Genomic DNA, 23,414 nt, shown 5'->3' with positions numbered 1-23,414 from the left:
ATTATTATTATTATTAACTTTTATTTTACTAGGGTGTACAGCGAGCACCAAGGGATGCTATTTCCAGTTAAATGACCCTGGATAAGGAGACCACCAGGTTCCAGAGACCACATTTTGAAAGCCCCTTGAGCAGTCGTCTTAGACAGGTTTCACTGCACGTTACGTCATCCCGGTTCTAACCAAATTCCGTTTACTGCCGTCACATAATGACTCCATAAATACAAATACAAATACTGATACTACTTACCAATCATAGAAGTCGGGTCGTGGTCCCAACCTCCCGAGCCGGCATTGGATGTGTACACTAGTAGGGTACCTGAGGCAAAAGCATTCCATGGCGGGCAGAGATACCCCATAGTACATTAAACCAAAAGGATGCAGCCGTTGGGTTGCTGTCCTCGACTAGGTACATTATTTACTATCTTTTAGTCATCCAGTGTTTTTTAAACACACACAGGCTACCAGAAGGTGTTTTCAAGCAGGTGAGTGCATGCCGAATGGGTTGTACATACGACACTACGCCCTGATGCTTGATAACATGCATGCAGTTCACTGTACACTGAATCTGTCAATCAGCTGACCAACCGGCCTGGGATTCATCAGACACAGAATGTATCCATTATTTATGAGGACTAATGACTACAGAAAGGTGTACAGAAACGAAGGAAGATTAGGTTAAGGGAATAATATTTTACGAGGAGCACCAACTTCAAGCTTTCCTTGAATTCAGAAGACATTTCCCACTTGTGAATAGTCTAATGCCCTGAACCCGCTGTCAAAGATAAGAAAAATTTCATTTCAGGCATAACAAATCTGGTTGATAAATATGGTGGTAAAGACACGCCTGGCAATATGTCGGTAAACATACGCCTGCCCACACACGCTCTCTAAGCTGCAAAGTTCTGGCATAGAGCTCTCCTTCTCTTCTTTACCACCATATTTATCAACCATAAGTACAGCTGCAGTGGCGTCTGCAACTTTAAGTAACAAGTCTGGATATGAATAAACAAATCTGCAGATAGAGCATGTAGCGGACACGGATCACGCACGACTCAATAACCGGAGACAGTGTCATCTCGCTGGTGTTGGTCTTGTTAGCATAGATATATTTTTAGCTTCAAGTCGGAGTTTTAACCACGGCAAAAGTTCCCGTCGGATCGCCTAAACGCTCCTTTGACTTCGATCACCATAATTATAGATCGGAACGAAAAACGACGCGACCAAAACTGCAATCTAGCAGTAATGTGAAAAAGGGATTGAACTTTGTTGCACACACACACTGCTTATCGTCCCTTGAAGCAATCTGTCGCTTGAAGGCAGAGGAGGGTTGGACAGGTTGTGGTGCTGGGAGAATGAGCAGGGTAAGGTGACCTTCCTGCTACAGATGCGTGTCACTGGCACGTAAGTAAATTACGCTCTCCAAGCCATCATGCACCCATGTCTAGGCCTCGACAAAATACTTGTACTGTCTTTTTGAATTTCTTGCACTTTCTTTCTTCTGCTATGCCATGGCTGGTTATATAATAATCGCCAACGCCATACTAACACTGGCTAACGTCACATGACTGTGCTTAATGACAGTAGTAAAAAATAATAAATCGTGATAATTATAAAGTTCACTTGGTAACGACTCCCGGAGCAGCTGAAAGCCAGTTTTCAGCGGTTTACTCCACACGACGTGTAATGTCTAACGTATAATTTTGTGGTTTCATTAGCTGCGCTGCCGTCGATATCATTGCGAATCTGCCCTGTTCACAATTCGGTAATCATTGTACTTCGAACACCTATCGATAACACAGACGACCTTCTTGGTTTAAAATTTCAACAACTGGCTAGCAGACGTGCATCAATCTGCAAGACGTGCATCAATCTGCAAGTAGAAAAGCAATCATGCCCGGAGCACTGCAATAATATTATGTTAGGTGTCAAGCATCGGAAGTACTAGCTCCAAGCTACAGAACGGCATAATTATTACGGCCAACTAACGTCAGCGGAAGGCAGGCGCAGTGGGATGGTCGGCTAAGACCATGATTGAGAAACAGAGGGTATCAGGTTCAAGTCCTGCCTGGAAGCGGAAGGGTTGTTTCCAGCCGTGCTGCGAACCACAGTTAATTGGGAACCCTTGGCTTTGCACGAGGGAAACACGGATGCAGTGAATGGGATTTCGGTCTTTGACCACTTTGTAGTGGGTCTCATCTACGCACCTCCCGCCGCTTAGGAGCTGATTCTACGCCTTGATCCAAGAGGGTAGTGACGTTCCTGCGGATGCAGAAAACTCGGCTTCCAGCCGTGTCTCAGGCGAACCGTGATTTTTTTAAATTATTTTTTAACGTGAGCGGAGCTGGATACACCAGAATTCCAGCAGTATCGCGTTCCGTTATACCTCCATTCGCATAATCTATATAGATCTGAGGCACCTAATGACAATTTAAATTTCAGATTCTAAGAAGAGCTCATTGACAAAAGGTGATCACATGTAACTAGCGGTGAGCATTGAGACTGAAAACCACTCCCACAGTTTCCGAGGCTGAACGAATATAATCCATCCATGCTTGATGCCAAGAGTGTGTGTTGGAATGGTAGAGTACATTAACCCATATCCTGCCGGTAAATTTGATAAATCGAGGCCAGGGCGGGGACTATGTCTTTTTTGTTGATACCATTGGCGTCCTGTACTCTAAATGTCCGAGTCTTCAAGTGCTCTACAGCTGTATTGGGCAATCTCCCTGCATGTAGGTGAACCTTCCCCTTTAACAATTTAAATTTTTAAGGCATGCTAGATCCAACTAAATATACATGTAGTCTTTTGAAGCCGCGCTACACTGGGAACATTCACTTCTGTTTCTCTCACCTTTTTTCATAGGTGAATTAGGCGCCGGTGCCGAGACCATTGGTCTACGGAGCCCTTTAATATCGCTTTACATCATCACAATCCTGATGTTCCCTTTTGCAGCACAGGACATGCCGGTATGCCTTTTCTTGTTTCTTTGGGGCAATCGTGTGACGTTTTATTGGGTAGAAAATGATTCAGTACAACCGGACTACCATCATCAACTAAACCTTCTAATATATTTGGCCATGCAGTGAAACATGGCTCCGTTTGCCATCGCTGTACTCTCGAGAATCAAAAGCTTGTGATTTATGCCATATGAACGCAATTTGCATTCTCCCGAAATTCCGATGCTTGCTTTACAGTCCATATCCCACTTTTAATATAATCTTTACTTAATTATCCTTTCATCAGTCTGCTGTGACTTACTTAGAAGAGTTGCAATGGCTAACTGCATCTTGGCCCACTTCGGTTGACTGTTTGCTGGATGATTCCTGCTGTTCGTTCCTTGGGGTGAAAGCTGCCCTGAATTTTCGGAGAATTTGGAGTACTTTGTAAACAACCAAATGACACTAACTTCATACGCTTTGTTGAGTTATATTTCTGATAATCCCTTACCAATCGTGTGCACACACATGCCTGGTGTCAGCTAGCGACAGGAGTTCGCTTTCTTGGCAGAAGTGTCCGGATCGTTCGGTATTAGCACATAACACCATCTAGAGCACCGGAAAAGAATTAGCAGTTCCGGCTAGATCACGGTCGAGCTGGGATCAGCTATTACAGTTCGGGTTACTGGAGTGTTACGTTTCACTCGTGTCTCAACTCCCCTTCACACATTGTTAACAGCTGTGCTGCACCGCTGGCTCAACTGTATTCCTGTCGGATCTGTCAATCTCGAATATATCGTTCTCATGACTGAACTTACCTTATGACGCCTAAAGAAGGTATTCAAGTTTATTAGCCTTGAACAATCACTTTTAATGAAGCTACAACTGAGGGCATGATTGCACAGCCCATAGCTCAACCCGAGGCATCTCCGAACAGTGTGTGACAACTATAAGGGTCCATGAGTCGGAGACGAACAAGGCGCAATTATTAAGGAACGATTAGCTCACGGATAGACACTAGGGATCAATCTTTTATGACATCAACGTTTTCCGAAAATAGTTTGGAAAGTATCCGATAAAATCAGCGGAGCGTTCTGGCGATGGGTAACCCCAATTAAAACCCAATTGAAAGCATACTAATGTCACCGTTAGAGTGTGAGGCGTTACTATTTGTCTCTATCTCTCTCTACCTCTCCCTCCCTCCCTCTCCCCTCTCTCTAGGGACCACTAGCAAGCCGTGAAACGGCAACGCGAAGGGCGAGCTGGGCTAGAGGCTCGTCGTGACCACGCGAAACATACTCGTGTTTGACGAGTTCGGAGGGGTCTACTCGTCATGACCGCAACTAGTGGGTTTTAGTCAAATACTTGCGGTTTTAACCATGATAAGGAGAATAGCGCTGTAAATCGCGAGCCTTTTTAACTTTGCAATTTTTCTGAAATTTCGAAAATGCTTCATCCATTCGTGTTGGAATAAATTTGAGGGCGAAACGTACCAAACAACCAGTAGGACCATTTATTTTGGCATAACCATTATTACGAAGTAGTGGTTGCGACTTCGGCGATGATTTGTAAGAAAGGGTTTGCTCCCCACACCGGAGCTCGCGCTATTCCGCCGACTTTACTTGACACTTGACTGACTCACAAGTGTCAAGTAAAGTCGGCAGAATAGCGCGAGCTCCGGTGTGGGGAGCAAACCCTTTCTTACAAATCATCGCCGAAGTCGCAACCACTACTTCGTACTGTTGTGCCCAGCGCGGGCTTGCGACTAGTTGGTTTGGAGGTGACAGCGTTGCGAATGACCGAGGGTCCTCGACGTCTGTCTCACCGTCCAGGAGCGACACTGACTCACGCTGCTATCTGGTGTTCACGAGGTGTTTGTCGCGCTGGAAGCGGAGCGTCTCTGTAAGTTTGTATCCCTGGTGATGTTTGTGCCTGGAGAGCACTATATAAGTGGTGCTCTTCAGGCACAATCTTCCTCAGCCTACTCAAGCTCAACTGATGAGGGGTGAATTCCCCGAAACACTGTGTATTGAGCAGGGAGTGGTGCTTTCTTGCAGGTTTGCCGAGTCGAAGGTTCAATGGACTTCTCGTGTGCTCTGGATGGCAGTCGTGAGTCAGTCAAGTGTCAAGTAAAGTCGGCGGAATAGCGCGAGCTCCGGTGTGGGGAGCAAACCCTTTCTTATAACCATTATTAACATTTTAAGTATCCCAACTCCTTTTTAAATTACCAGATTTTGTATGCCTCGATCTATTTCCTTAGCCTATCCTCGATTAACTGCCCCCTCTACATAAAGTTGTCATTTCATTATTCTTGCAGGAGATCCCCTCGACAGGCCCAAAGTCTTTGGGAAATCCTTAAATATAATATAATACAAATACAAAAATATTCTCAACAGATTGGCTCCATTGTAAAGTCTTTCCGATAATGTTGTGGCATGGACCTCGTGAGCATAACCCTTTACTACACACATGCATCGGCGATGTGGCTTTCATGGGTTTCTGTCACTTGCATTCGGGTAAAAGCCGATTAGACTGAAAATAATATTGTTCTCAAGAAAAATTCGCAAAACCCGTTGCCAGTAAAAAAATATTCAGAAAACTGTTTGAAACTGGAAAGCAGCCGACTCGCGTAGACGGGTTGTGAACACGAGAAGGTAATCGTAAATCACGCGGTGTTTCACGTGCGTTCTGATGAACTCGTTCCATTGACTTTTCACGGCTTGCTCATGGTCCCTTTTCCCTCTCTCTCTCTCTGTCTGTCTGTCTCTCTCTGTCTGTCTCTCTCTCTCTTGGTCACAATCAGGGCCAATGTGAACAAGTACTCAATGACAAAGGTGGCGAGCTGTATACCCAAATACAAGCGACAAAATAGACTGTGCTACCATAACATTTAAAACACCACAGCCATTTGTTTCCTGTTACAGGCTTCATGCACTGGATTATAAACGAGCTGCTTTCCTTTATGCTTACCTTTACTCTTTTCTATCCGTGTGCTCGGAACAACGGATACGAATACATAGGAGTATAAAGGTGCAAACGATTTTCAAACTGTTTTTTAGTGCTTGTCCAGTAGAACAGGCTGGGGTTTAGGAAGATGTTATGAGAAACTGGAATGACAATCATATTGCAAAATGCATCCAGATCAATGTCTAACCACAGAAGTGTAGTCTTACTCTCACCCTGCACCATGGTCAGGCACAGACACATGTGTGGGTGGATCTGAGTTGGCACGAGTATGGAGAGGAGCAAGACGGCGGGAGAAAACTAGATACAAATCTTATAAATTGGGAAAAAATCTAGAATGGGAGGGGGGGAATTTGCTGTGAGCGTGTTCGCTGAAGAGATGGTTGGTACACTATTCCAGGAGCAATCCACAGGCGTGAGTCTATCATTTTCAAGTTATATGTTTACTTGTTTGTTTGTATACTTTATTTGAATTCGCAAATCCAAACGAGCACAAATGCTCAAGGACAAGGCAGCGAATATGTTATTATGTTTATACAGGGAAGAAAATAAGGAGAAAAGAGAGAGAATGGTGGATATCTCAATGAAGAGCGAAGCGTTATCAAACTACAAGTAAGGCAGCGAACGATACGTCGATAGTTCTGTAACCCGCCTAAACTAAATTAAAATAAACTAAGTACTTTTTTCAGACGTGCAGTGGACTGTCATTAAAACAGAAACAGAAAAATAATAATAAGGCACCCATTTTGTTAGTCCAGGGGATGGCCCACGCCTGGTAAAGAGAATAAATAGAGAAAATAAAATAAAATAAAAAACAAAAACAAAGAAAGTACTAACAGTAACTGCTAACGAGAGTACTTGCTACTAACATCGGGAGGATAAAAGGTGTGTGTGTGTAGGTGATCACAACAGGTTGGCATAGATGGCCAGGATGGAGAGAAAGAGGGCGACAAGAGACACTGTATGGGAGACACAGGGGCAGAGAAGAGAAATTGATGTCAACTACGGTGCCCGTCCAATGAGAGCAGTATCTTGAATACTTCTTCAGCGTGAAACCAAGCATATGCATAAGTGTGGTATTGTTTTGCTAATAGGGCTTGAAAGTGCTACATCACAGCATAGCAACAATTTCAAAAATTCCAAAACTGGACCCACATGCATACAGTTTTTGTATGGATGCAAGCACAAGGTGATGCACCCACACACTGTAGGCAATAGCAAAGTCACGCCTTGGTGGATCCAAATGTAGAACTTACTACTTACTCTAGCCGTTTTGACGTAATCACTTTCAAGCCCTATGGTCTATGTCAATGAACTGATCTATCAAAATCCCAGATGTTGCTATCGTTGTCGTGATCATTCTCGTTGTTCCTGCCGTTGTCGCTGTTGTTGTCTCTTCTTTTTAACACAAACAGGCAACTAGCAGTATGCATTCATGCATGTGTGTGACTATCATTGCAAGACATAAAATTATAGTAAACGCAAAATGGTTTCATTGTTGACTAGTAGAGGATGCAACGATAATACATTAACGAAAAATACATCCAGCAATAAGAGTTTGGTACATACAGTCATGTATGTGTGTGTGTGTGTGTGTGTGTGTGTGTGTGTGTGTGTGTGTGTGTGTGTGTGTGTGTGTGTGTGTGTGTGTGTGTGTGTGTGTGTGTGTGTGTGTGTGTGTGTGTGTGTGTGTGTGTGTCTGTGTATCCATAGATGTTCAGTGTTGGCAACTGAAATCCGACCCCCCTAGCGTCTCGTACGAATCGCTAACGCGGCTAGCGCACCGCTAGGGGGGGGGGGGGGGGTCGGATTTCAGTTGCCAGCACTGTATGTGTATTTGTGTGTGTGCATATACATGTACATATACATGGCAGTACGTTTTTGTCTATGTGCACCATAGATGATAACATCCATGTGCACCATAGATGATAACATCCATGTGCACCATAGATGATAACATCCATCTTCAAGCCTTTCAACACATCGCTCCTACTTCACTTCATTTTTCTGCTCTTGTCAGTCTACTGTTCGCTCTCCTTGATATTTTTGAAGCGCCTCGTCTGCTACTACTCAATTCCTGCATATTCCTGATATCATTTTCACATGCATGGATCACGCATACTCATAGTAACATGGAGACTCACCAATCGTAGGTCCTGAAGCTGAAGACGTGTTTTCATTGTTGACTAGTAGAGGAAGCAACGATAATACATTAACGAAAAATACATCCAGCAATAAGAGTTTGGTACATACAGTCATGTATGTGTGTATGTGTGTGTGTGCGTGTGTGTGTGTGTGTGTGTGTGTGTGTATGTGTGTGTGTGTCTGTGTATCCATAGATGTTCAGTGTTGGCAACTGAAATCCGACCCCCCTAGCGTCTCGTACGAATCGCTAACGCGGCTAGCGCACCGCTAGGGGGGGGGGTCGGATTTCAGTTGCCAGCACTGTATGTGTATTTGTGTGTGTGCATATACATGTACATATACATGGCAGTACGTTTTTGTCTATGTGCACCATAGATGATAACATCCATGTGCACCATAGATGATAACATCCATGTGCACCATAGATGATAACATCCATCTTCAAGCCTTTCAACACATCGCTCCTACTTCACTTCATTTTTCTGCTCTTGTCAGTCTACTGTTCGCTCTCCTTGATATTTTTGAAGCGCCTCGTCTGCTACTACTCAATTCCTGCATATTCCTGATATCATTTTCACATGCATGGATCACGCATACTCATAGTAACATGGAGACTCACCAATCGTAGGTCCTGAAGCTGAAGACGTGGTTTCATTGTTGACTAGTAGAGGATGCAACGATAATACATTAACGAAAAATACATCCAGCAATAAGAGTTTGGTACATACAGTCATGTATGTGTGTGTGTGTGTGTGTGTGTGTGTGTGTGTGTGTGTGTGTGTGTGTGTGTGTGTGTGTGTGTGTATGTGTGTGTGTGTCTGTGTATCCATAGATGTTCAGTGTTGGCAACTGAAATCCGACCCCCCTAGCGTCTCGTACGAATCGCTAACGCGGCTAGCGCACCGCTAGGGGGGGTCGGATTTCAGTTGCCAGCACTGTATGTGTATTTGTGTGTGTGCATATACATGTACATATACATGGCAGTACGTTTTTGTCTATGTGCACCATAGATGATAACATCCATGTGCACCATAGATGATAACATCCATGTGCACCATAGATGATAACATCCATCTTCAAGCCTTTCAACACATCGCTCCTACTTCACTTCATTTTTCTGCTCTTGTCAGTCTACTGTTCGCTCTCCTTGATATTTTTGAAGCGCCTCGTCTGCTACTACTCAATTCCTGCATATTCCTGATATCATTTTCACATGCATGGATCACGCATACTCATAGTAACATGGAGACTCACCAATCGTAGGTCCTGAAGCTGAAGACGTGGCGACTGTGGGGGGACCAGGGGTCATCTAAAACCACATACGAGAAAGGTTGATGTGATGCAGTTGTGTATTCCTACAAGTTTTGGCCTCTCTGGATGGCTTAGTATTTAACTGCCAGCCTAGTGCCAGATGATTTGCAGCCAGGGAAGAATCTGATTTCTTGTCTGTGTGCTTCGTAGATAGTATCTCTTAATTTGCAGGCCAAAAATCCGATACATGTATATAGAATGTGAAAATGTGTGCCTTTTATGCCATTGTTATTGGTCATCACGACCAATAATAACGGCATAATGGTTTTCATGGAAGTTGGAAATATGTTTGAGGCATGAATGTTTACATTTTAGATTCATAGGGCGATAATATTTCTGATGAATACCCATTTTCAGCAATAATTGGAAATTTGAGCATAATTGTTCAGCTGCTGTCATGGAAAGGACTGAAGCAGTGAATGTGCAGAAGAACATTGCAGGTGTGGCACGGGGTGGTTTCTTGACGACATATCGCGCATGCCGTCATGAAACTACCAGTTTTGAGGATAAAACAAGGTCCAATAAAATCTCAAATCCTATATATAGGAATCTTGAAATAGGGCACAGGCCTTAGTAATATTGGGCAAGGAGATGAGCCTGAGATGTTAGTGTTTGAAAAAATTATCTTATTCAACTCTCGATATCTACTAAGACCTAGCAAGGAAGAATTGGTCACATACTTTTTGCTATTCTCATGCCACACCCATTTTGAGCTGAAAAATATGACCAAAATCCTGTATATAGGATTTAGCAAATTAAGAGATAAGCCCATTGCGCAATGACGTAATTTGTGCCATAGACACCCCAGACAACCACCTGGGCATAGTCGTCTGGGGTGTTGAGCACTGAACAGTGCATTCCTGATCCCAGTGTACTCACATGCATTACTCATACCTTCCATATTTGGCAATGCGCAATGGGCTTATTGCAGCCTTCGTCCCTTCTGACTTCCTTCTTGGATGAAATCATGAGAACAGGAGCCAAATACGGAAACTGAAATGGGGACTTTGATGTGATAGGTGCATTTTATACTGTACATACGCTAAAGAATACTATAATAATGTCAGAGCTCCCCGGGTGCTAGTTCGTACACGAAGTGTGTGGGTTGTGAGGGCTGCATACCACCCGCCTGTGTGGATTCACATCAGGCTTGAGTTTCGAATTCAGAATGAAATGGTCGCCGCTTGGTTGACGACTACACAAAAGCTTACTTGTGGAGCGACTGTGGACGTGGCGACTGTGGGGGGACCAGGGGTCATCTAAAACCACATACGAGAAAGGTTGATGTGATGCAGTTGTGTATTCCTACAAGTTTTGGCCTCTCTGGATGGCTTAGTATTTAACTGCCAGCCTAGTGCCAGATGATTTGCAGCCAGGGAAGAATCTGATTTCTTGTCTGTGTGCTTCGTAGATAGTATCTCTTAATTTGCAGGCCAAAAATCCGATACATGTATATAGAATGTGAAAATGTGTGCCTTTTATGCCGTTGTTATTGGTCATCACGACCAATAATAACGGCATAATGGTTTTCATGGAAGTTGGAAATATGTTTGAGGCATGAATAGTTACATTTTAGATTCATAGGGCGATAAGCAAGCGTTCTTGGTTTGAGTCCTGGTGGTGAAAGTGAATTGTTTCTTCGAATTTTTCCTGCTCGCACTTGTCCTTCAAACTACTGAATACCCTCTATCTACAGTAGTACAGTCAACAAAGGCTAATAACGACTGCGGATATAACGACAATTCGCGAATAACGATAGTATTTCCATGCCCAGAGCAAAGTCCCATCTAAATGTAATACATAATGAGACTTGGGGTATAAGGAAACTTTTCTGATACCCCGTCGAGTGTCGGTGTACGCGAAGCTGACTGTATTCGTTTGGTTTTTGAATTGATGTTGAATGATTCATTTTGTATGAAAGGTGAAGCTTAGCACACGATTACATGCACAAAGGGTACAAAACATTCAGAAACGTACCGGAAAGTTTTGGTAGATCGTTCGATCATTGAGTGATTGCAGCGGACGAGCATTACCACCAAAGATGGCAGCATCTGGTAACCCAGACACAGGATTTAGGTCGCTTGATAGAGAATTGAGCTGAAACGAACACCGCAGACAGAACTAAATGTATACAAAAGAGAAAGACCAAGGAACTACAAGTTACGCTATACTGTCCACTAACACCACCAGTTACTAAACAATCAGCTCCAGCTATAACATTGCATTACACTGACCGACGGTACTGACGTTCTACAACTAACTGGCTAACAGCTCTAGCACATCTTGGATGCGCACTCCAACAGCCTTCCAACTTGGAAGGTTCTAAGCTATAGAAATAACATAAGGAGGGGAAGGTGAGCGCAACCAAGATAAGCATGAGCTGAAAGTCTCAGCTGTGAAGGACAGTAGGCTGTTGGAGTGCGCATCCAAGATGTGCTAGAGCTGTTAGCCAGTTAGTTGTAGAACGTCAGTACCGTCGGTCAGTGTCGTGCAATGTTATCGCATGAGCTGATTGTTTAGTAACTGGTGGTGTTAGTGGACAGTATAGCGTAACTTGTAGTTCCTTGGTCTTTCTCTTTTGTATAAATTAAACCTTGGCTCTCCATCTGACAACTAAATGTCCTCTATATTTTGAGGGAGACCTTTGGTAGTGATATTGTTATCCTGGAAACGGAAACAAACAGATTTTTAAAAGTGGCCTGGAAATGACATGCTTCACACGGAAAACTCAAGCTATATACTTTCTCCGTTAACAAAAACTTCGTGATGGATTTTTGAGGGGCTGGTTTGGGCACAACCTGCCGTGAAATGAGTCGCAATCACTTTCTTGGCCTTCACTGGCATGCCATGAAAGAGGTACGCTGCAAGGAAAGCGACCTTTCACAACAAGCCGAGCGGAATCGATGGTTGCGCTGTGGAAGCATAGGTGATGAGAGTCATGGCGAGCGAAACTAAAACACCACTTCTCCGAAGGGATATTGCGCTGCTTGGCCTCTCTACCACTTTAGCACTAAGTAAGTTGGAGAGCGATAGAGAGCGATAAAACGGAGCAGCGAACCCACACAATGAGCGAGTGAACAAGGAGCTGCTCCGATCGCACGGCTCAATGAAAATAATTCTAAAGTCAAGTTCTTGTTCAACCTGCGCAAAGCCCAGATTCGAATGCTGATGACCATGCATTCTTTCAGAAGTCTGCAGTCCCATGCGAGTCTCATGGCTTAAGAAAGTCGACTGGACTTGCTAGCCGCTGCCGTTCAGTGCTGGCAGGGGTATCCATTAGAGAAAATGGAATCAGTTTGGCTGTGCCTTTACTCCTCGTTTCGCAGAGCCCTGGAGAACGAAGATGAAACCAGGGAGTCGTAAAATATTTTTCACGACTCTCTGGTGGAAACTAGTAATTGCCATCGCGGCGGATCACGCAGCTTTAAAGCCAACTTACTTGAACGACGGCGACATCAAGGTCAGCGGAGTGTGATCAAAGAAGCCGAGGCAAGGCTGAAACGAGCTGAACAACGACTCGAGAGAGAGATGACGACTCGCGTGCAGCAGATGACGACTCCCGTGCAGCAGATGACGACAGCGACGCAGGTCAAAAATGAGTCGAGCGGAAGCGACGCAAACTGAACTCTCTGCTCATTCCGCCAAAAGTTTCTCTTGTAAAGACGCTGTACATAGGCTGAATCACCTTCGCTCAGTGATTTCCAGTTGATACAAACTGTTCTTGACCTGTTCTAAGCGATTTCATATCCATCAAAATCCATCAGAAGTTTTTGTTAACGGAGGAAGTAAGAATGCAGGCACTGTAAACCATTCTTCACTCTATATATATATCACTGTATGAAACGTGGACAAATATTCCAGCGGGGTATGAAATCTTTCACAATGCACTGTAGTCAGACAAACCCGCTGCTGGTAGGACATACTGAATAAAATCACAAAAGTATTCAGCAAATATTCGAAGCCTGAAGGAAATGCTGAACGGTCTCTGCTGCGATTGCAGCTACACTATAGCTCAGTGGTGAGTATCGCTGGCCTCAAGCAACAGTCCCTCGAGTCCTGGTGGTGACAATCAAGTTTTCTTCAAACCTTTCCGTTCTACATTCCCTCAACTTTTTTATGAATAAAAAATATTCAGCATCTACGGAATCAATTCTTCAGCATCTACGATTTATCACACTGCATTCAGCGAGCCATACATTGGAAGACGTACCGATGCTGGTAGGACATACTGTACTTGGCTCATGACCATCCATATAACCTGCTCATTACACCTTGGCGTAGCCTGTGATCCCTCGTATGTGTAGAATGATGTGAGGTCCGAAGGCCTCAGCAGTGTGGCGAAGTCGATGGAGTGTATATCACCGAACTCTGAAACAGCTGCAAAGTCGGTACAAGTGCAAAGTCGGTATACGAGAAGGCAAACACTGGGCAGTGTTATTCCCTGATCCAGCTAAGTTAGATGTCGATCTGCAAAAACTATTACATGCACTGCATACGGATCCGTGTCATGCCATACAAAGTTCTCGAACCATGTAACTGTCGTTGACAACTCCAAATGTGACAGTGTACCCCCTTGGGAGAGAGTTATTAATGCATACCCCTATCCACATACGGAGCACCTCTGCTGGTGGAGCAACATGTATGTACTCTCCGTAGACACCTTTCCGCAAGCGGAGCGCAGACTCTCGAATTTACGGGCTTTGCCCACCCATTTGCGTAGAGTTGCTGTACTTTACTTTGGGCCGATTTCCACTACGGTACCGTGAGTGCCGTGCCGACGATGTGGGTAGGTCACGTGTATCCCACGGTACGAGCTTGAAGCTGAGAGTGATTTACACCTGCGCATAGTCATTCCGTCGGCAGGCCGGATCACCATTTTTTATCAATTTCTGACTTTGGTCCTGAGGGAAAATAGCGGGGGAGATGACTGGAGAAAGCTCAAGAATCAACCAATCGAAAAGCCAAGAAAAAACTTCCTTTCAGGGAGTAGTAAAATACCTACTACTCACTGCATTCGACCTCACGGAATACCACGGCATGCCATTTCCACCCCCCAGAGGCCCTCGGCACAGGAATGTCCACGCGCGGTACGGCAGGAGCCACGGAATGAACTCGCGCCAAAACTGCCCCTCACGTGAGCAAATCACCATGGGTACTCACGGCACGGCACTCACGGTACCGTAGTGGAAATAGGCCCTTAGCATGGAACTTCTCTATTCACAGGACTCACCCGGATATGTCAAGGTGGAGAAATGGCGTAAAATCGTCTCCAGGCCTGGGTGTGCACTGGAAGCGTTTGATGCAACCTACTCTCCACAGTCAGATGAAACACAGATATTCAGATGACAAGAAATGTCTTATGACGCAAGGAAGCACAAAAACCAGGGTACCTCTCTGGATGTGATGAATCATCAACTACACATCATATGCGGGTAACTCAAAAAATTCATAACAGTCATTATTATAGGCACTACGAACTTAGAAGTTGCGCTTTCAGCGGTATTAGTTATAAAGTTGGTTATTCCAATGAGGAACACGCGCTTCTTTCCGAACTCGAAACTTGAGTGACTCACGACTGCCACGAAGAGCCCAGAAGGAGCACGTCGCACCTTTCACCTTCAACTTCCACAAGTGTCAAGTTCGGCAAAAAGCGTGTTTCCTCATTGGGACAACCAACTTAATAATTATAAGCAAAAACGAAAACATTCACATAACATGATAGAGTAAGGGATGTCACTAGGCAGTGTCAGGAGCCATTTGCATACAACTTCATGTTGTTAAGCCGCTTAAAGCCCCGAGATAAGGCTTAGAGACCGATACAAATGTTTCCATGTACAGTGGACTACAGTGTAATGCAAATGATTCGTGATGTTTAACCTGTTCAACATTCTGCCTGTGAACAGATGCATTTTCGGTGCAAACATTTCATTCTTTTTCTTCTTTTTTCTCGATTTTTTAGTTCGTCACCTCAACAGTACAATGTATAACTTGAACTAGTCCTTCATGACCTGAAAATACACTTACATTGAACAGAATGCTAATGACGGCCTCTGCGTCACTGTCTCCACTGGCCAAAGCTTCTCTTAAAGACGAGTATCTGGAATTGAAAAATACGACGTGGAGCTGTAGAGAAGAAATTACAAAAAGTACATTGTAATTATAAAAATGTCCATTATTTTATTCCCGTAGCTATGCAGAAGACGTTACTTCAGTAACGTCTGGCGCTAGCCAGGGTCCACACAGCTTTAATTTTGGTATTTGTGTGTGTGTTTGTTTGTTTGTTTGTTTGTGTCACGCCTGGCGCTATCCCTTATCTGTCCCGCACCGTACCGTACCATCAAACACAGCTGGCCGCAATATTCAAATAGGGCTTTCAAACGCAAGATCATAACATGAAGCAACTTGGAAGAATGGGTGTGAATGCGAAGTCTACGGGGGAATGCATGTAGGGCGATAGTGCGGGTTCGAATCCCAGGATATGCCTTAAAAAAAAAGGAGAATTGAAAGCTGGTGTGGCTTGTCCTCGGTTCTCGCTGAGCATCTCGAAATCCACCATAGAAAACTTCTCCGTATCCTATTTAGTAGTGGTGAAACGAATGTCAAAACCTACTAGCCGAATATTCTTCGGCTTAACGAACGAATGAACGAATATTCTTTTGGTAACAGAGATGACATCACATGCCCTCCTCCCAGTCCTTTGATGGATATTGTCATTACTATTAGGTATGACAAACAGTAGTGCCACATAAAATGTACTGCCACATAAGGCTACTTCGAAGTTCATACATGTTATGTGCAACATTGGCAGTCCAGTATGGACATACATGTGCATGCATACAGTACAAAGTCACAGGCAGGCTGTACGCACTGCAGTGTACTGTGTTCGGCGTGCATGTATGTACAGGCACTGCATTCGAAGTGACGTAACGAATACTCGAATGTGACTTAACGAATATTCGAATGTGACAAACCGAACGAATGTTCGAATATTCGAATATTCGTTTCACCACTACTATTTAGTCTACCCCCTCTACCCTTCTGCTTCCCTGTATGTCCTTGCAAATGCTTGCCCACTGTCGACCCACCGTCAAAAATTAATTTGCACTTTTGCTCACAAATTTAAACTAGCTCTACATCCTCCTCATCTTAACGTGTATAACTGGTTCCGAATCACAGATGGCTCCCAGACAAGATGCTCTGTTGCCCTCCCCTTGGCTAAAACGTCCTCCCTTGTACGCTCTCCACTCTTTGTTGCTTACTCTGCTTGGCTTGCGCTGCCCGCTACTACGCGCAATGCCAGTACCCTGGACGCATTTAAATCTGCTCACTAGATTCACCATCACCTGTCCCTCCCATGCTTCTCCGTCTTGACCATTACTTTTCTTCTTTTATTCACCATGGTTGGTTAACACCCACATCTCCCGTACTGGCTGATTTTCTTCTCATGCCATGAGGTGTTGTCTATAATAATAATAATAATAATAATAAAAATGTATAACATCCCTATGCTTTTTTTGCCGTCATCAAGGCGGTAGACGGTGTTGTATTACCCTCGATCATACCTGTCCCGTACCTATCCCGTACCGTACAATCAAAGACGGCTGGCCACAATGCATATTCAAATAGGGCTTTCAAATGCAAGATCATAAAGGCCGATTCACAATACAACTTTCTGCGACGCGACAAGCAACTTGCGACACATGCGACGAGCTGCGACAGCGACACACGGTTCACAATATTCTTCATGTTTGCGACATGTCGACATCCTCATGCACAAGTGGTACTATGCACGTGCACTGCGCGTGCACCCAGGGTCGAAACTGTACTCCATTTGTGTATGTCGCGTGTCGCATGTCCCAAAAGTCGAACTTTCTTCAACTTCTGCGACAGGTGCATTGCGACAGCTCGCGACAGGCAGTTTCTTGTCGCAACTGTCGCAAATCGCATGTCGTGTCGCAGAAAGTTGTATTGTGAATCGGGCTTAAGGTGGCAGACTACCCAAAAAATTCGCTGAAAAATCGAATTTGTAAATTCATATTGAGTGCTACGTCAGTTGAAAGAGCATGAATAGCTGCAAATTCTCTGAAAATTGTGTCCCGATCTGACCGGCCGTTCAAGAGTTATGGCCGAAAATGTGCCCTTGCAAGGAAAGATTTTTTGTTGCACGCTGTCATTTGTTGGCAGCACTGTATTTGAATGTGAGCAGACCATGCGCAACTTGTCGTATCATGGAAACACGCGAAAGTGTGCAGAATTTTGCTCCAAGTCCAAAAAATCAGGTTTTTGAGCCACGTATTGGGCTGCACGGCGGCGGGCGAAGCCTGCACGGCGGCGAAGCCCACCGCCGTGCAGCAGGACTTTTGGAGTTTTGCCAGCACCCTTGTGACGTTGCAGATATGTGGCTTGATTATTGTAGTTGACGTTGATTTAGTGACTTTGGCAAGTTTGAGTCGTGTCAAGAAGTCAGGTAGGATTCAGTACTAGGCAGTAGTGAAACGTGAGTGGTAGTCTTTGCCGGTTTCTGAGGGTATCCTGGATTTGGTGTGCAGCGCTGTGGAAATGGCTTGCTGTGGAGGTCCCAGCACTGGATGTTGTATCAAAGGTACGACCTCGTAGCACGTGCTAAACCTAAAAAAATTCAAAAATTGACTTGGGTCTGTGTGGGTGTGTGAGAGAACGCCCACTCGTTCCGTTGTGACAGATTCCAGGGCCTCGTTGAGGGGCCCTACTCCATCACCCATGGCTGCTTCTGGACTTGTTCTAGGTTTGGGTCCCGCGCACGGACAGAAGGAGCACGAAAATGTGAAAAAAATTGTAAATGCATTTGTTTGGCTCCTGGGTGGCTCGCACACCGTGGCACTATGCCGGAAATTTGAGTTTTTCCGGCCTGGAAAGCCTGTCAGTGAGGCGCAAGAACTTGTAAATCATGTCCTGAGGGCCAGCATAGTGGCAGGAGTGTGTGGTCAAAATTTCACTCAAATCCATTGAGAAACACCAAAGTTACGGTCAATTGAATGCCATATGGTATGTATGCGAAGTGTATGGGGGATGCATGCAGGGCGCGCGATAGTGCGGGTTCGAATCCCAGGTTATGTCTTAAATAAACAGGAATTTTTTAAAGAATTTATAACATCCCTATGCATTTTTGTCTAGGTCATCAAGGCAAAAAAGCATAGCGTAGGGCCCTGAGCTTCCAAGCTCTCTCGTTATTGTTAGGAGCTTCTCTGCGTTGGCATCAATGCAATGTACATCTTTACTTATAAAGAAGAGGCACCTGTGACGTGTGTCTGTGTGTGTGTGTGTCACGCTCCTTATAAAGAAGAGGCACCTGTGACGTGTGTGTGTATGTCACGCTGAAGCGCTGCGGAGCAGCGCTGCCCTGAGCACGCGAAGCGTGCGAACAGTGTAGCACAGTATAGCTAGCGGCTGCAGAAGCACTGAGCACGCGAAGCGTGCGAATCGTGTAGCTAGCTAGCGGAAGCACCCACAGTACAGAAGCACTGAGCACACGAAGCGTTCGAATCGTGTAGCCACCACCACGTGCTGAGCACGCGAAGCGTGCGAACAGTGTAGGTACTAGGTACTAGGTGGTAGCGCTTATTAGTTATAGCAGACACGATCAGTACGAGTAGCAGTAGCAGCCGCGCGCAGAAGCACTGAGCACGCGAAGCGTGCGAATCATGTAGCCACCTAGCCAAGGGCATAGGTAGCACTAGCAGCCGCACAAGCGCTGCGGACCACGTGAACCGTTTTCTGCAAATAGAAACAACTGCAAGAAAAGGATACAAAAGATCTGCACTGATTGCACTCTGCATCTGATCTGCAGTGAAGAGCGCATCGCACTTTTGTTCGTAACTTATGAATTTTTTGAGCCGCTTCATCCGCCACCAGGTGATGGACAACCCTGACCAGCCTCCCGAAGGCGTAACAGACGTCCCTCCTTCTCCTTCCAACCATGAAGAACCTCCCTCACCAGGACTTCAGCGGTCTGGCCACCACCACGTGCTGAGCACGTGTGCTGTTCACGTTCGTGCTTCACCCGCATGCCACATTCGGCCAGGCAACGCTGGCCTGGTGCTGCTAGTGTATATATATACACAACATGTATAGCTGTTGCATAAGCCGAAGCGACAACAGCCAAACAGGATATTGATGGCGATATAAAACGCGTGGCGAAAATATAATACAATTACAACGAGCAAACGAATAGCTCGACCAAGTTGAATTTGTATTTGCATAAATCAATAAGTGGCGGCATTGCACTGGGTGCATTGTAAGGCGGATTGCCAGGATCCAACACAACATGGCGTGGTGAGATAATTGCTCACTGCTGCAAGACGTCTTTGTGCCCGAACAATCAGTCGCCGCTCACCCTTGAGGTCGGCGGTGTTTAACAAGGTCGTCGCCACACTGGCTACCCCTACCGCCCCGTGGCAGGACTGGCAAACCACAGCGTTGTGTTTCCTCGGCTTCACCACTCTGCTTCGCTGGTACGATTTACAACGCCTCACGCCTCAGGAAGTCTCCATTTGCGGCACGCATATGTCCCTCCACCTGTGACAACGCAAGAATGACCAGTTGAGCCAAGGCGATGTGGTCATGGTGAGTTGGCTGGAGCAGCAGGCTACTACACCATGTCCTGTGTCGTTCATAGAGGGCTTCTTGGAGAGAGCACGGCATGTATCCGCTCAGCCTCTCTTTGGCAAGGTCTCCGCAGCAACCCACCAGTCATGTCTGCGGGGCAAGATGACATACGCCCGGGCGCGCGAATTGATCCACACGGATCTCGCCCGCGTAGGTGAAGACCCCACAGGGTATGGCACGCACAGTCTCCGCTTGGGAGGAACGACGGCAGCGGCCAATGCTGGCGTGCCAGAGCTCCTTCATCCACATGAAAGAACATGTATGTGGAGGATTCTCTCAAGAACATGCTGTCGGTGTCTCGCGCTATACTGCACCAGTGACTATCGGGTCAGCAATCCTTTCCGTCGTGAGTGAACAAAGACCACACTATTACAGTGATAGCAATAAAGAGAACAAATTCTGCAAGTCATGAAAGTTTACCAGAATTAATTTTCTTGTCACATTCATCAGTGGAAAGTCGTGACTGAAGAGTAACCATGCTGAACAATGTTTAAATATACATTCAATGATGTGTTACGAGAACAAAATACAGTGCCAAAATAGAATGAGGGAAGGTCAGACAATAGTCTTGAATAGAGGTGAAGTGACAGCTAAGTGCAACGGCGGGTGAGAAACTAATTATAACGCTAAAACTGTGTAGTGAGACAAACAATCATGCTGTGCACCTACGAAAACATTGTTGTCTCCATGTCGATTATTTGCATATTACAGTGATCTGTATCTTTCTGTTGTGTGTGGGTGTGTCTGCGGTGTACGCAGAGGCCAGCTAGCTGGCAAAAAGTGTTATGTTTCGTTGGCTGAGTGTAGCAAATGAAACGAAAATGTATTTTTTGCCAGCATTTTCACCATAGTTACGGCGCCAGGATTGCGTCATCTGGTTTTTTGTCTGTGTTCTCAAACTTTTCTCTTCATCGTGGCCTTTCTCTTTTCGTTGTAGTTTCCCACCCGCCCTCCCCTTTGTTCTCACTTCTGGATAGGTCCTGCAGGCTACGTTTTTTCATTTATCTGATGGGGATATTCTAACCGGTTTTCCTCAGGGCTGTGCCACCGCCGGGGTCCTGTTTTTTTTTTCGCCAGCTTCGGGCTGGTTAAGGGTGCGTTCTTAAATCCTCTCGGAAAAGTTGGAGACTCTCCGAAAAGTTCGAGAGCTGTTCTTATATCCTCTCCGACTTTTAGGAGGCTCTCCAAAGCTCTCCAAGCTCTCCAAGCTTCAGAGGTGGTTTGAAACTTGGAGATTCCCGCGGTTTGGGATCCGCGCATGCGAACTACGACTAAAAGCCACGTGTTCATCATGAGTGTACGCATTTCCCTTTTCGCATACGCACGTATATTCATCACTCAAGATCGCGGCCCCTTTGACGCTTCATTTTGCTTGACATGTGCAAAATAACTTCGAATTCTTCGAGACCCGTTCTTGAGTAATCCCAGTTTCTTCGACCTCTCTTTTCTTCTTCTTCTAGAAGCTAGAGAATATAAGAACGCACCCTAATTTTCCGGCGGCCCCATTCACCACAGTGGTTCACTTTTTGCATCCTGTTTGTCTGGTACATACGTGTACATGTATAATATGCGTGAGGTGGCATGCCCTTCTTCTTGCTCATGTATACACTACGCTAAGCTCTTCCATCTTTCACAGTGAGTGAACAAAGACCATACTACTACTGTGATCTGTATCTTTCTGTTGTGTGTGGGTGTTTCTGCGGTGTACGCAGAGGCCAGCTAGCTGGCAAAAAGGTTTTATGAAAGATCCCTGGGAAAAATAACTCGCACCTTTTATCAAACGTTTTCAATATTTGTCCAAAAGTAAAAAAAGAACGATAGGCGGCTAGAAAAGGCTCTTCTCCAGAGATTCGCCAAAAACATTTTTCAAATTTCATCTCTACCTTGCCGATAAAGTAAAACATGCAGTCAAAATGCAGTCGTATTACCCCAAGGCAGTCATATTACCCCAAGGCAGTCATATTACCCCTAAAAAAAATTGTACAGCCCAGCCACTTTTTAAAGTGTCATATCTTAAAAGGTCTGCAGTACTGTGTATACTCAACCCTCTTACCTCACCAGCTGTTCTTGAACCATCTACTGAATGCTCGGATGACATGAACGTAGAGTTTCCAAAATGGATGTGGAAATTATCGATACTGTATTGCTCCGAATCTAGTGGGCCACCGGTAATGTTCACTGATGTTGTGCCTATAGGGTCCGCTCTCACAGCTGCACCATTGTTGGTGAAATAAAAACTTGCATTAGATGTTCTGCTCGTAACATTGAGTGCTGGGTAGGTCATATATGCTGCGCTGGCTTTTGGGATGTTGATTGGTGACTGGTCTGTTCCATTGCCGCACGTCTCAAAGCCAGAAATGTTGCCCCAGCCAGCAGGACCTGCAGCACAGAGGTTACAGTTGTCGCACCATTTCAAAGTTTAGGTCAGTGTAGTTGGACAGCGTTAACCCTAGAACAGCCAGCGGTGTCATTTGACACCGAGCGGGTTTAACTTTTGGAATTACTGAAATATGGTTCATCAGAATCAGCTCAAATCTCGTGACTATTCCTAATTTTGTTCCTGTTTCGTCTGCCATATACCTTTGATTTATAGTCGATGAGGTACCATATTAGAGGCAAGCAGGTATGCCTAGAACGGCCAACCTGTGTAATTTGACACCTACACTAAAAAAAGCCATTACTGCAAGTAGATGGAAACGATTTGAAGAGATTTCGAAGGCATCATTCATATTGAGTTGCTTGTGTGCCGACCAGACAAAGGAAAGTTACATGGGCGGAAAACTTCTGAATACAGGACGAAATAATTATACGATCAACATACAACCGTTGAGTGAGAATCGCGAATTTGGAACGGGTGAACATTAGTACACAGATTACACAAAACACGTGGCGAATGTCCTTGATACTGTTCATTCCCTTTCATTTTCCTGCAAATTGTCCCAGAGGAGCCATCGGAGTCTGACGGAGAACTACATGCAATCTGATGACCATGAAAGCAACATTTCCCACAACATCTTCATCTGATGCATCTTCAAGTGTAGTGACCATTGGCAGGGGTGGATCTGTTCTGTCATATTATGGTGTAACTTTGGGTCACAACAATGGCAACTGGGCACCTGCGAATTCATAATGTATTGAAGTTTCCGAGCTTCCAGAAGCGGACAAGTATTGCGGTTAAATCCAGATGAGGGATTGTCAGAAGCAGGTGCAGGAGTGGTGGAGATCCAGAAATCAATTGTGTCGAGGAAGAGGAATCACAATTCTGCAACCTGGAGATGGTTCACCGCATTATTGCAAGGATAGTGCTGTGTAGGTTATCTTTTACTACTGGACGCGCTAATGAGGCTCTTGAAACAAACCTCTTCATCTCTTCCACTTCAGCCTTAACAGGCAGGCAGCCGCTGGGATGCCTT

At 45.1% G+C, this 23,414-nt stretch overlaps 2 protein-coding genes across 2 annotated transcripts in view; both read right to left on the bottom strand.

The window, feature by feature from the left end:
• LOC135818394 (carbonic anhydrase 1-like) overlaps positions 1–3,403 on the bottom strand; it is a 9,303-nt gene extending 5,900 nt beyond the window's left edge. Inside the window, exons 1-2 of the mRNA XM_065331754.1 lie at positions 3,260–3,403; positions 248–316 (exon numbers count right to left, since the gene is read on the bottom strand). Coding sequence (XP_065187826.1) covers positions 248–316; positions 3,260–3,287 — 97 coding nt within the window. The 5' untranslated portion in view covers positions 3,288–3,403. The remainder of the gene's footprint in view (positions 1–247; positions 317–3,259) is intronic.
• A 2,925-nt stretch (positions 3,404–6,328) lies between these two features.
• The window catches only part of LOC135818395 (carbonic anhydrase 1-like), a 31,175-nt gene continuing 14,089 nt past the window's right edge, over positions 6,329–23,414 (bottom strand). The window contains exons 3-12 of the mRNA XM_065331755.1: positions 22,055–22,380; positions 15,382–15,480; positions 14,588–14,663; positions 13,568–13,725; positions 11,335–11,454; positions 10,569–10,616; positions 9,301–9,355; positions 8,666–8,707; positions 8,046–8,087; positions 6,329–6,860 (exon numbers count right to left, since the gene is read on the bottom strand). Coding sequence (XP_065187827.1) covers positions 6,805–6,860; positions 8,046–8,087; positions 8,666–8,707; positions 9,301–9,355; positions 10,569–10,616; positions 11,335–11,454; positions 13,568–13,725; positions 14,588–14,663; positions 15,382–15,480; positions 22,055–22,380 — 1,022 coding nt within the window. The 3' untranslated portion in view covers positions 6,329–6,804. The remainder of the gene's footprint in view (positions 6,861–8,045; positions 8,088–8,665; positions 8,708–9,300; positions 9,356–10,568; positions 10,617–11,334; positions 11,455–13,567; positions 13,726–14,587; positions 14,664–15,381; positions 15,481–22,054; positions 22,381–23,414) is intronic.

The sequence above is a fragment of the Sycon ciliatum genome, chromosome 5 (assembly GCF_964019385.1).
Source record: "Sycon ciliatum chromosome 5, ocSycCili1.1, whole genome shotgun sequence".
In the NCBI taxonomy this organism is placed as follows: Eukaryota; Metazoa; Porifera; class Calcarea; order Leucosolenida; family Sycettidae; genus Sycon; species Sycon ciliatum.
This window is presented reverse-complemented; position numbering and strand designations above follow the sequence as displayed.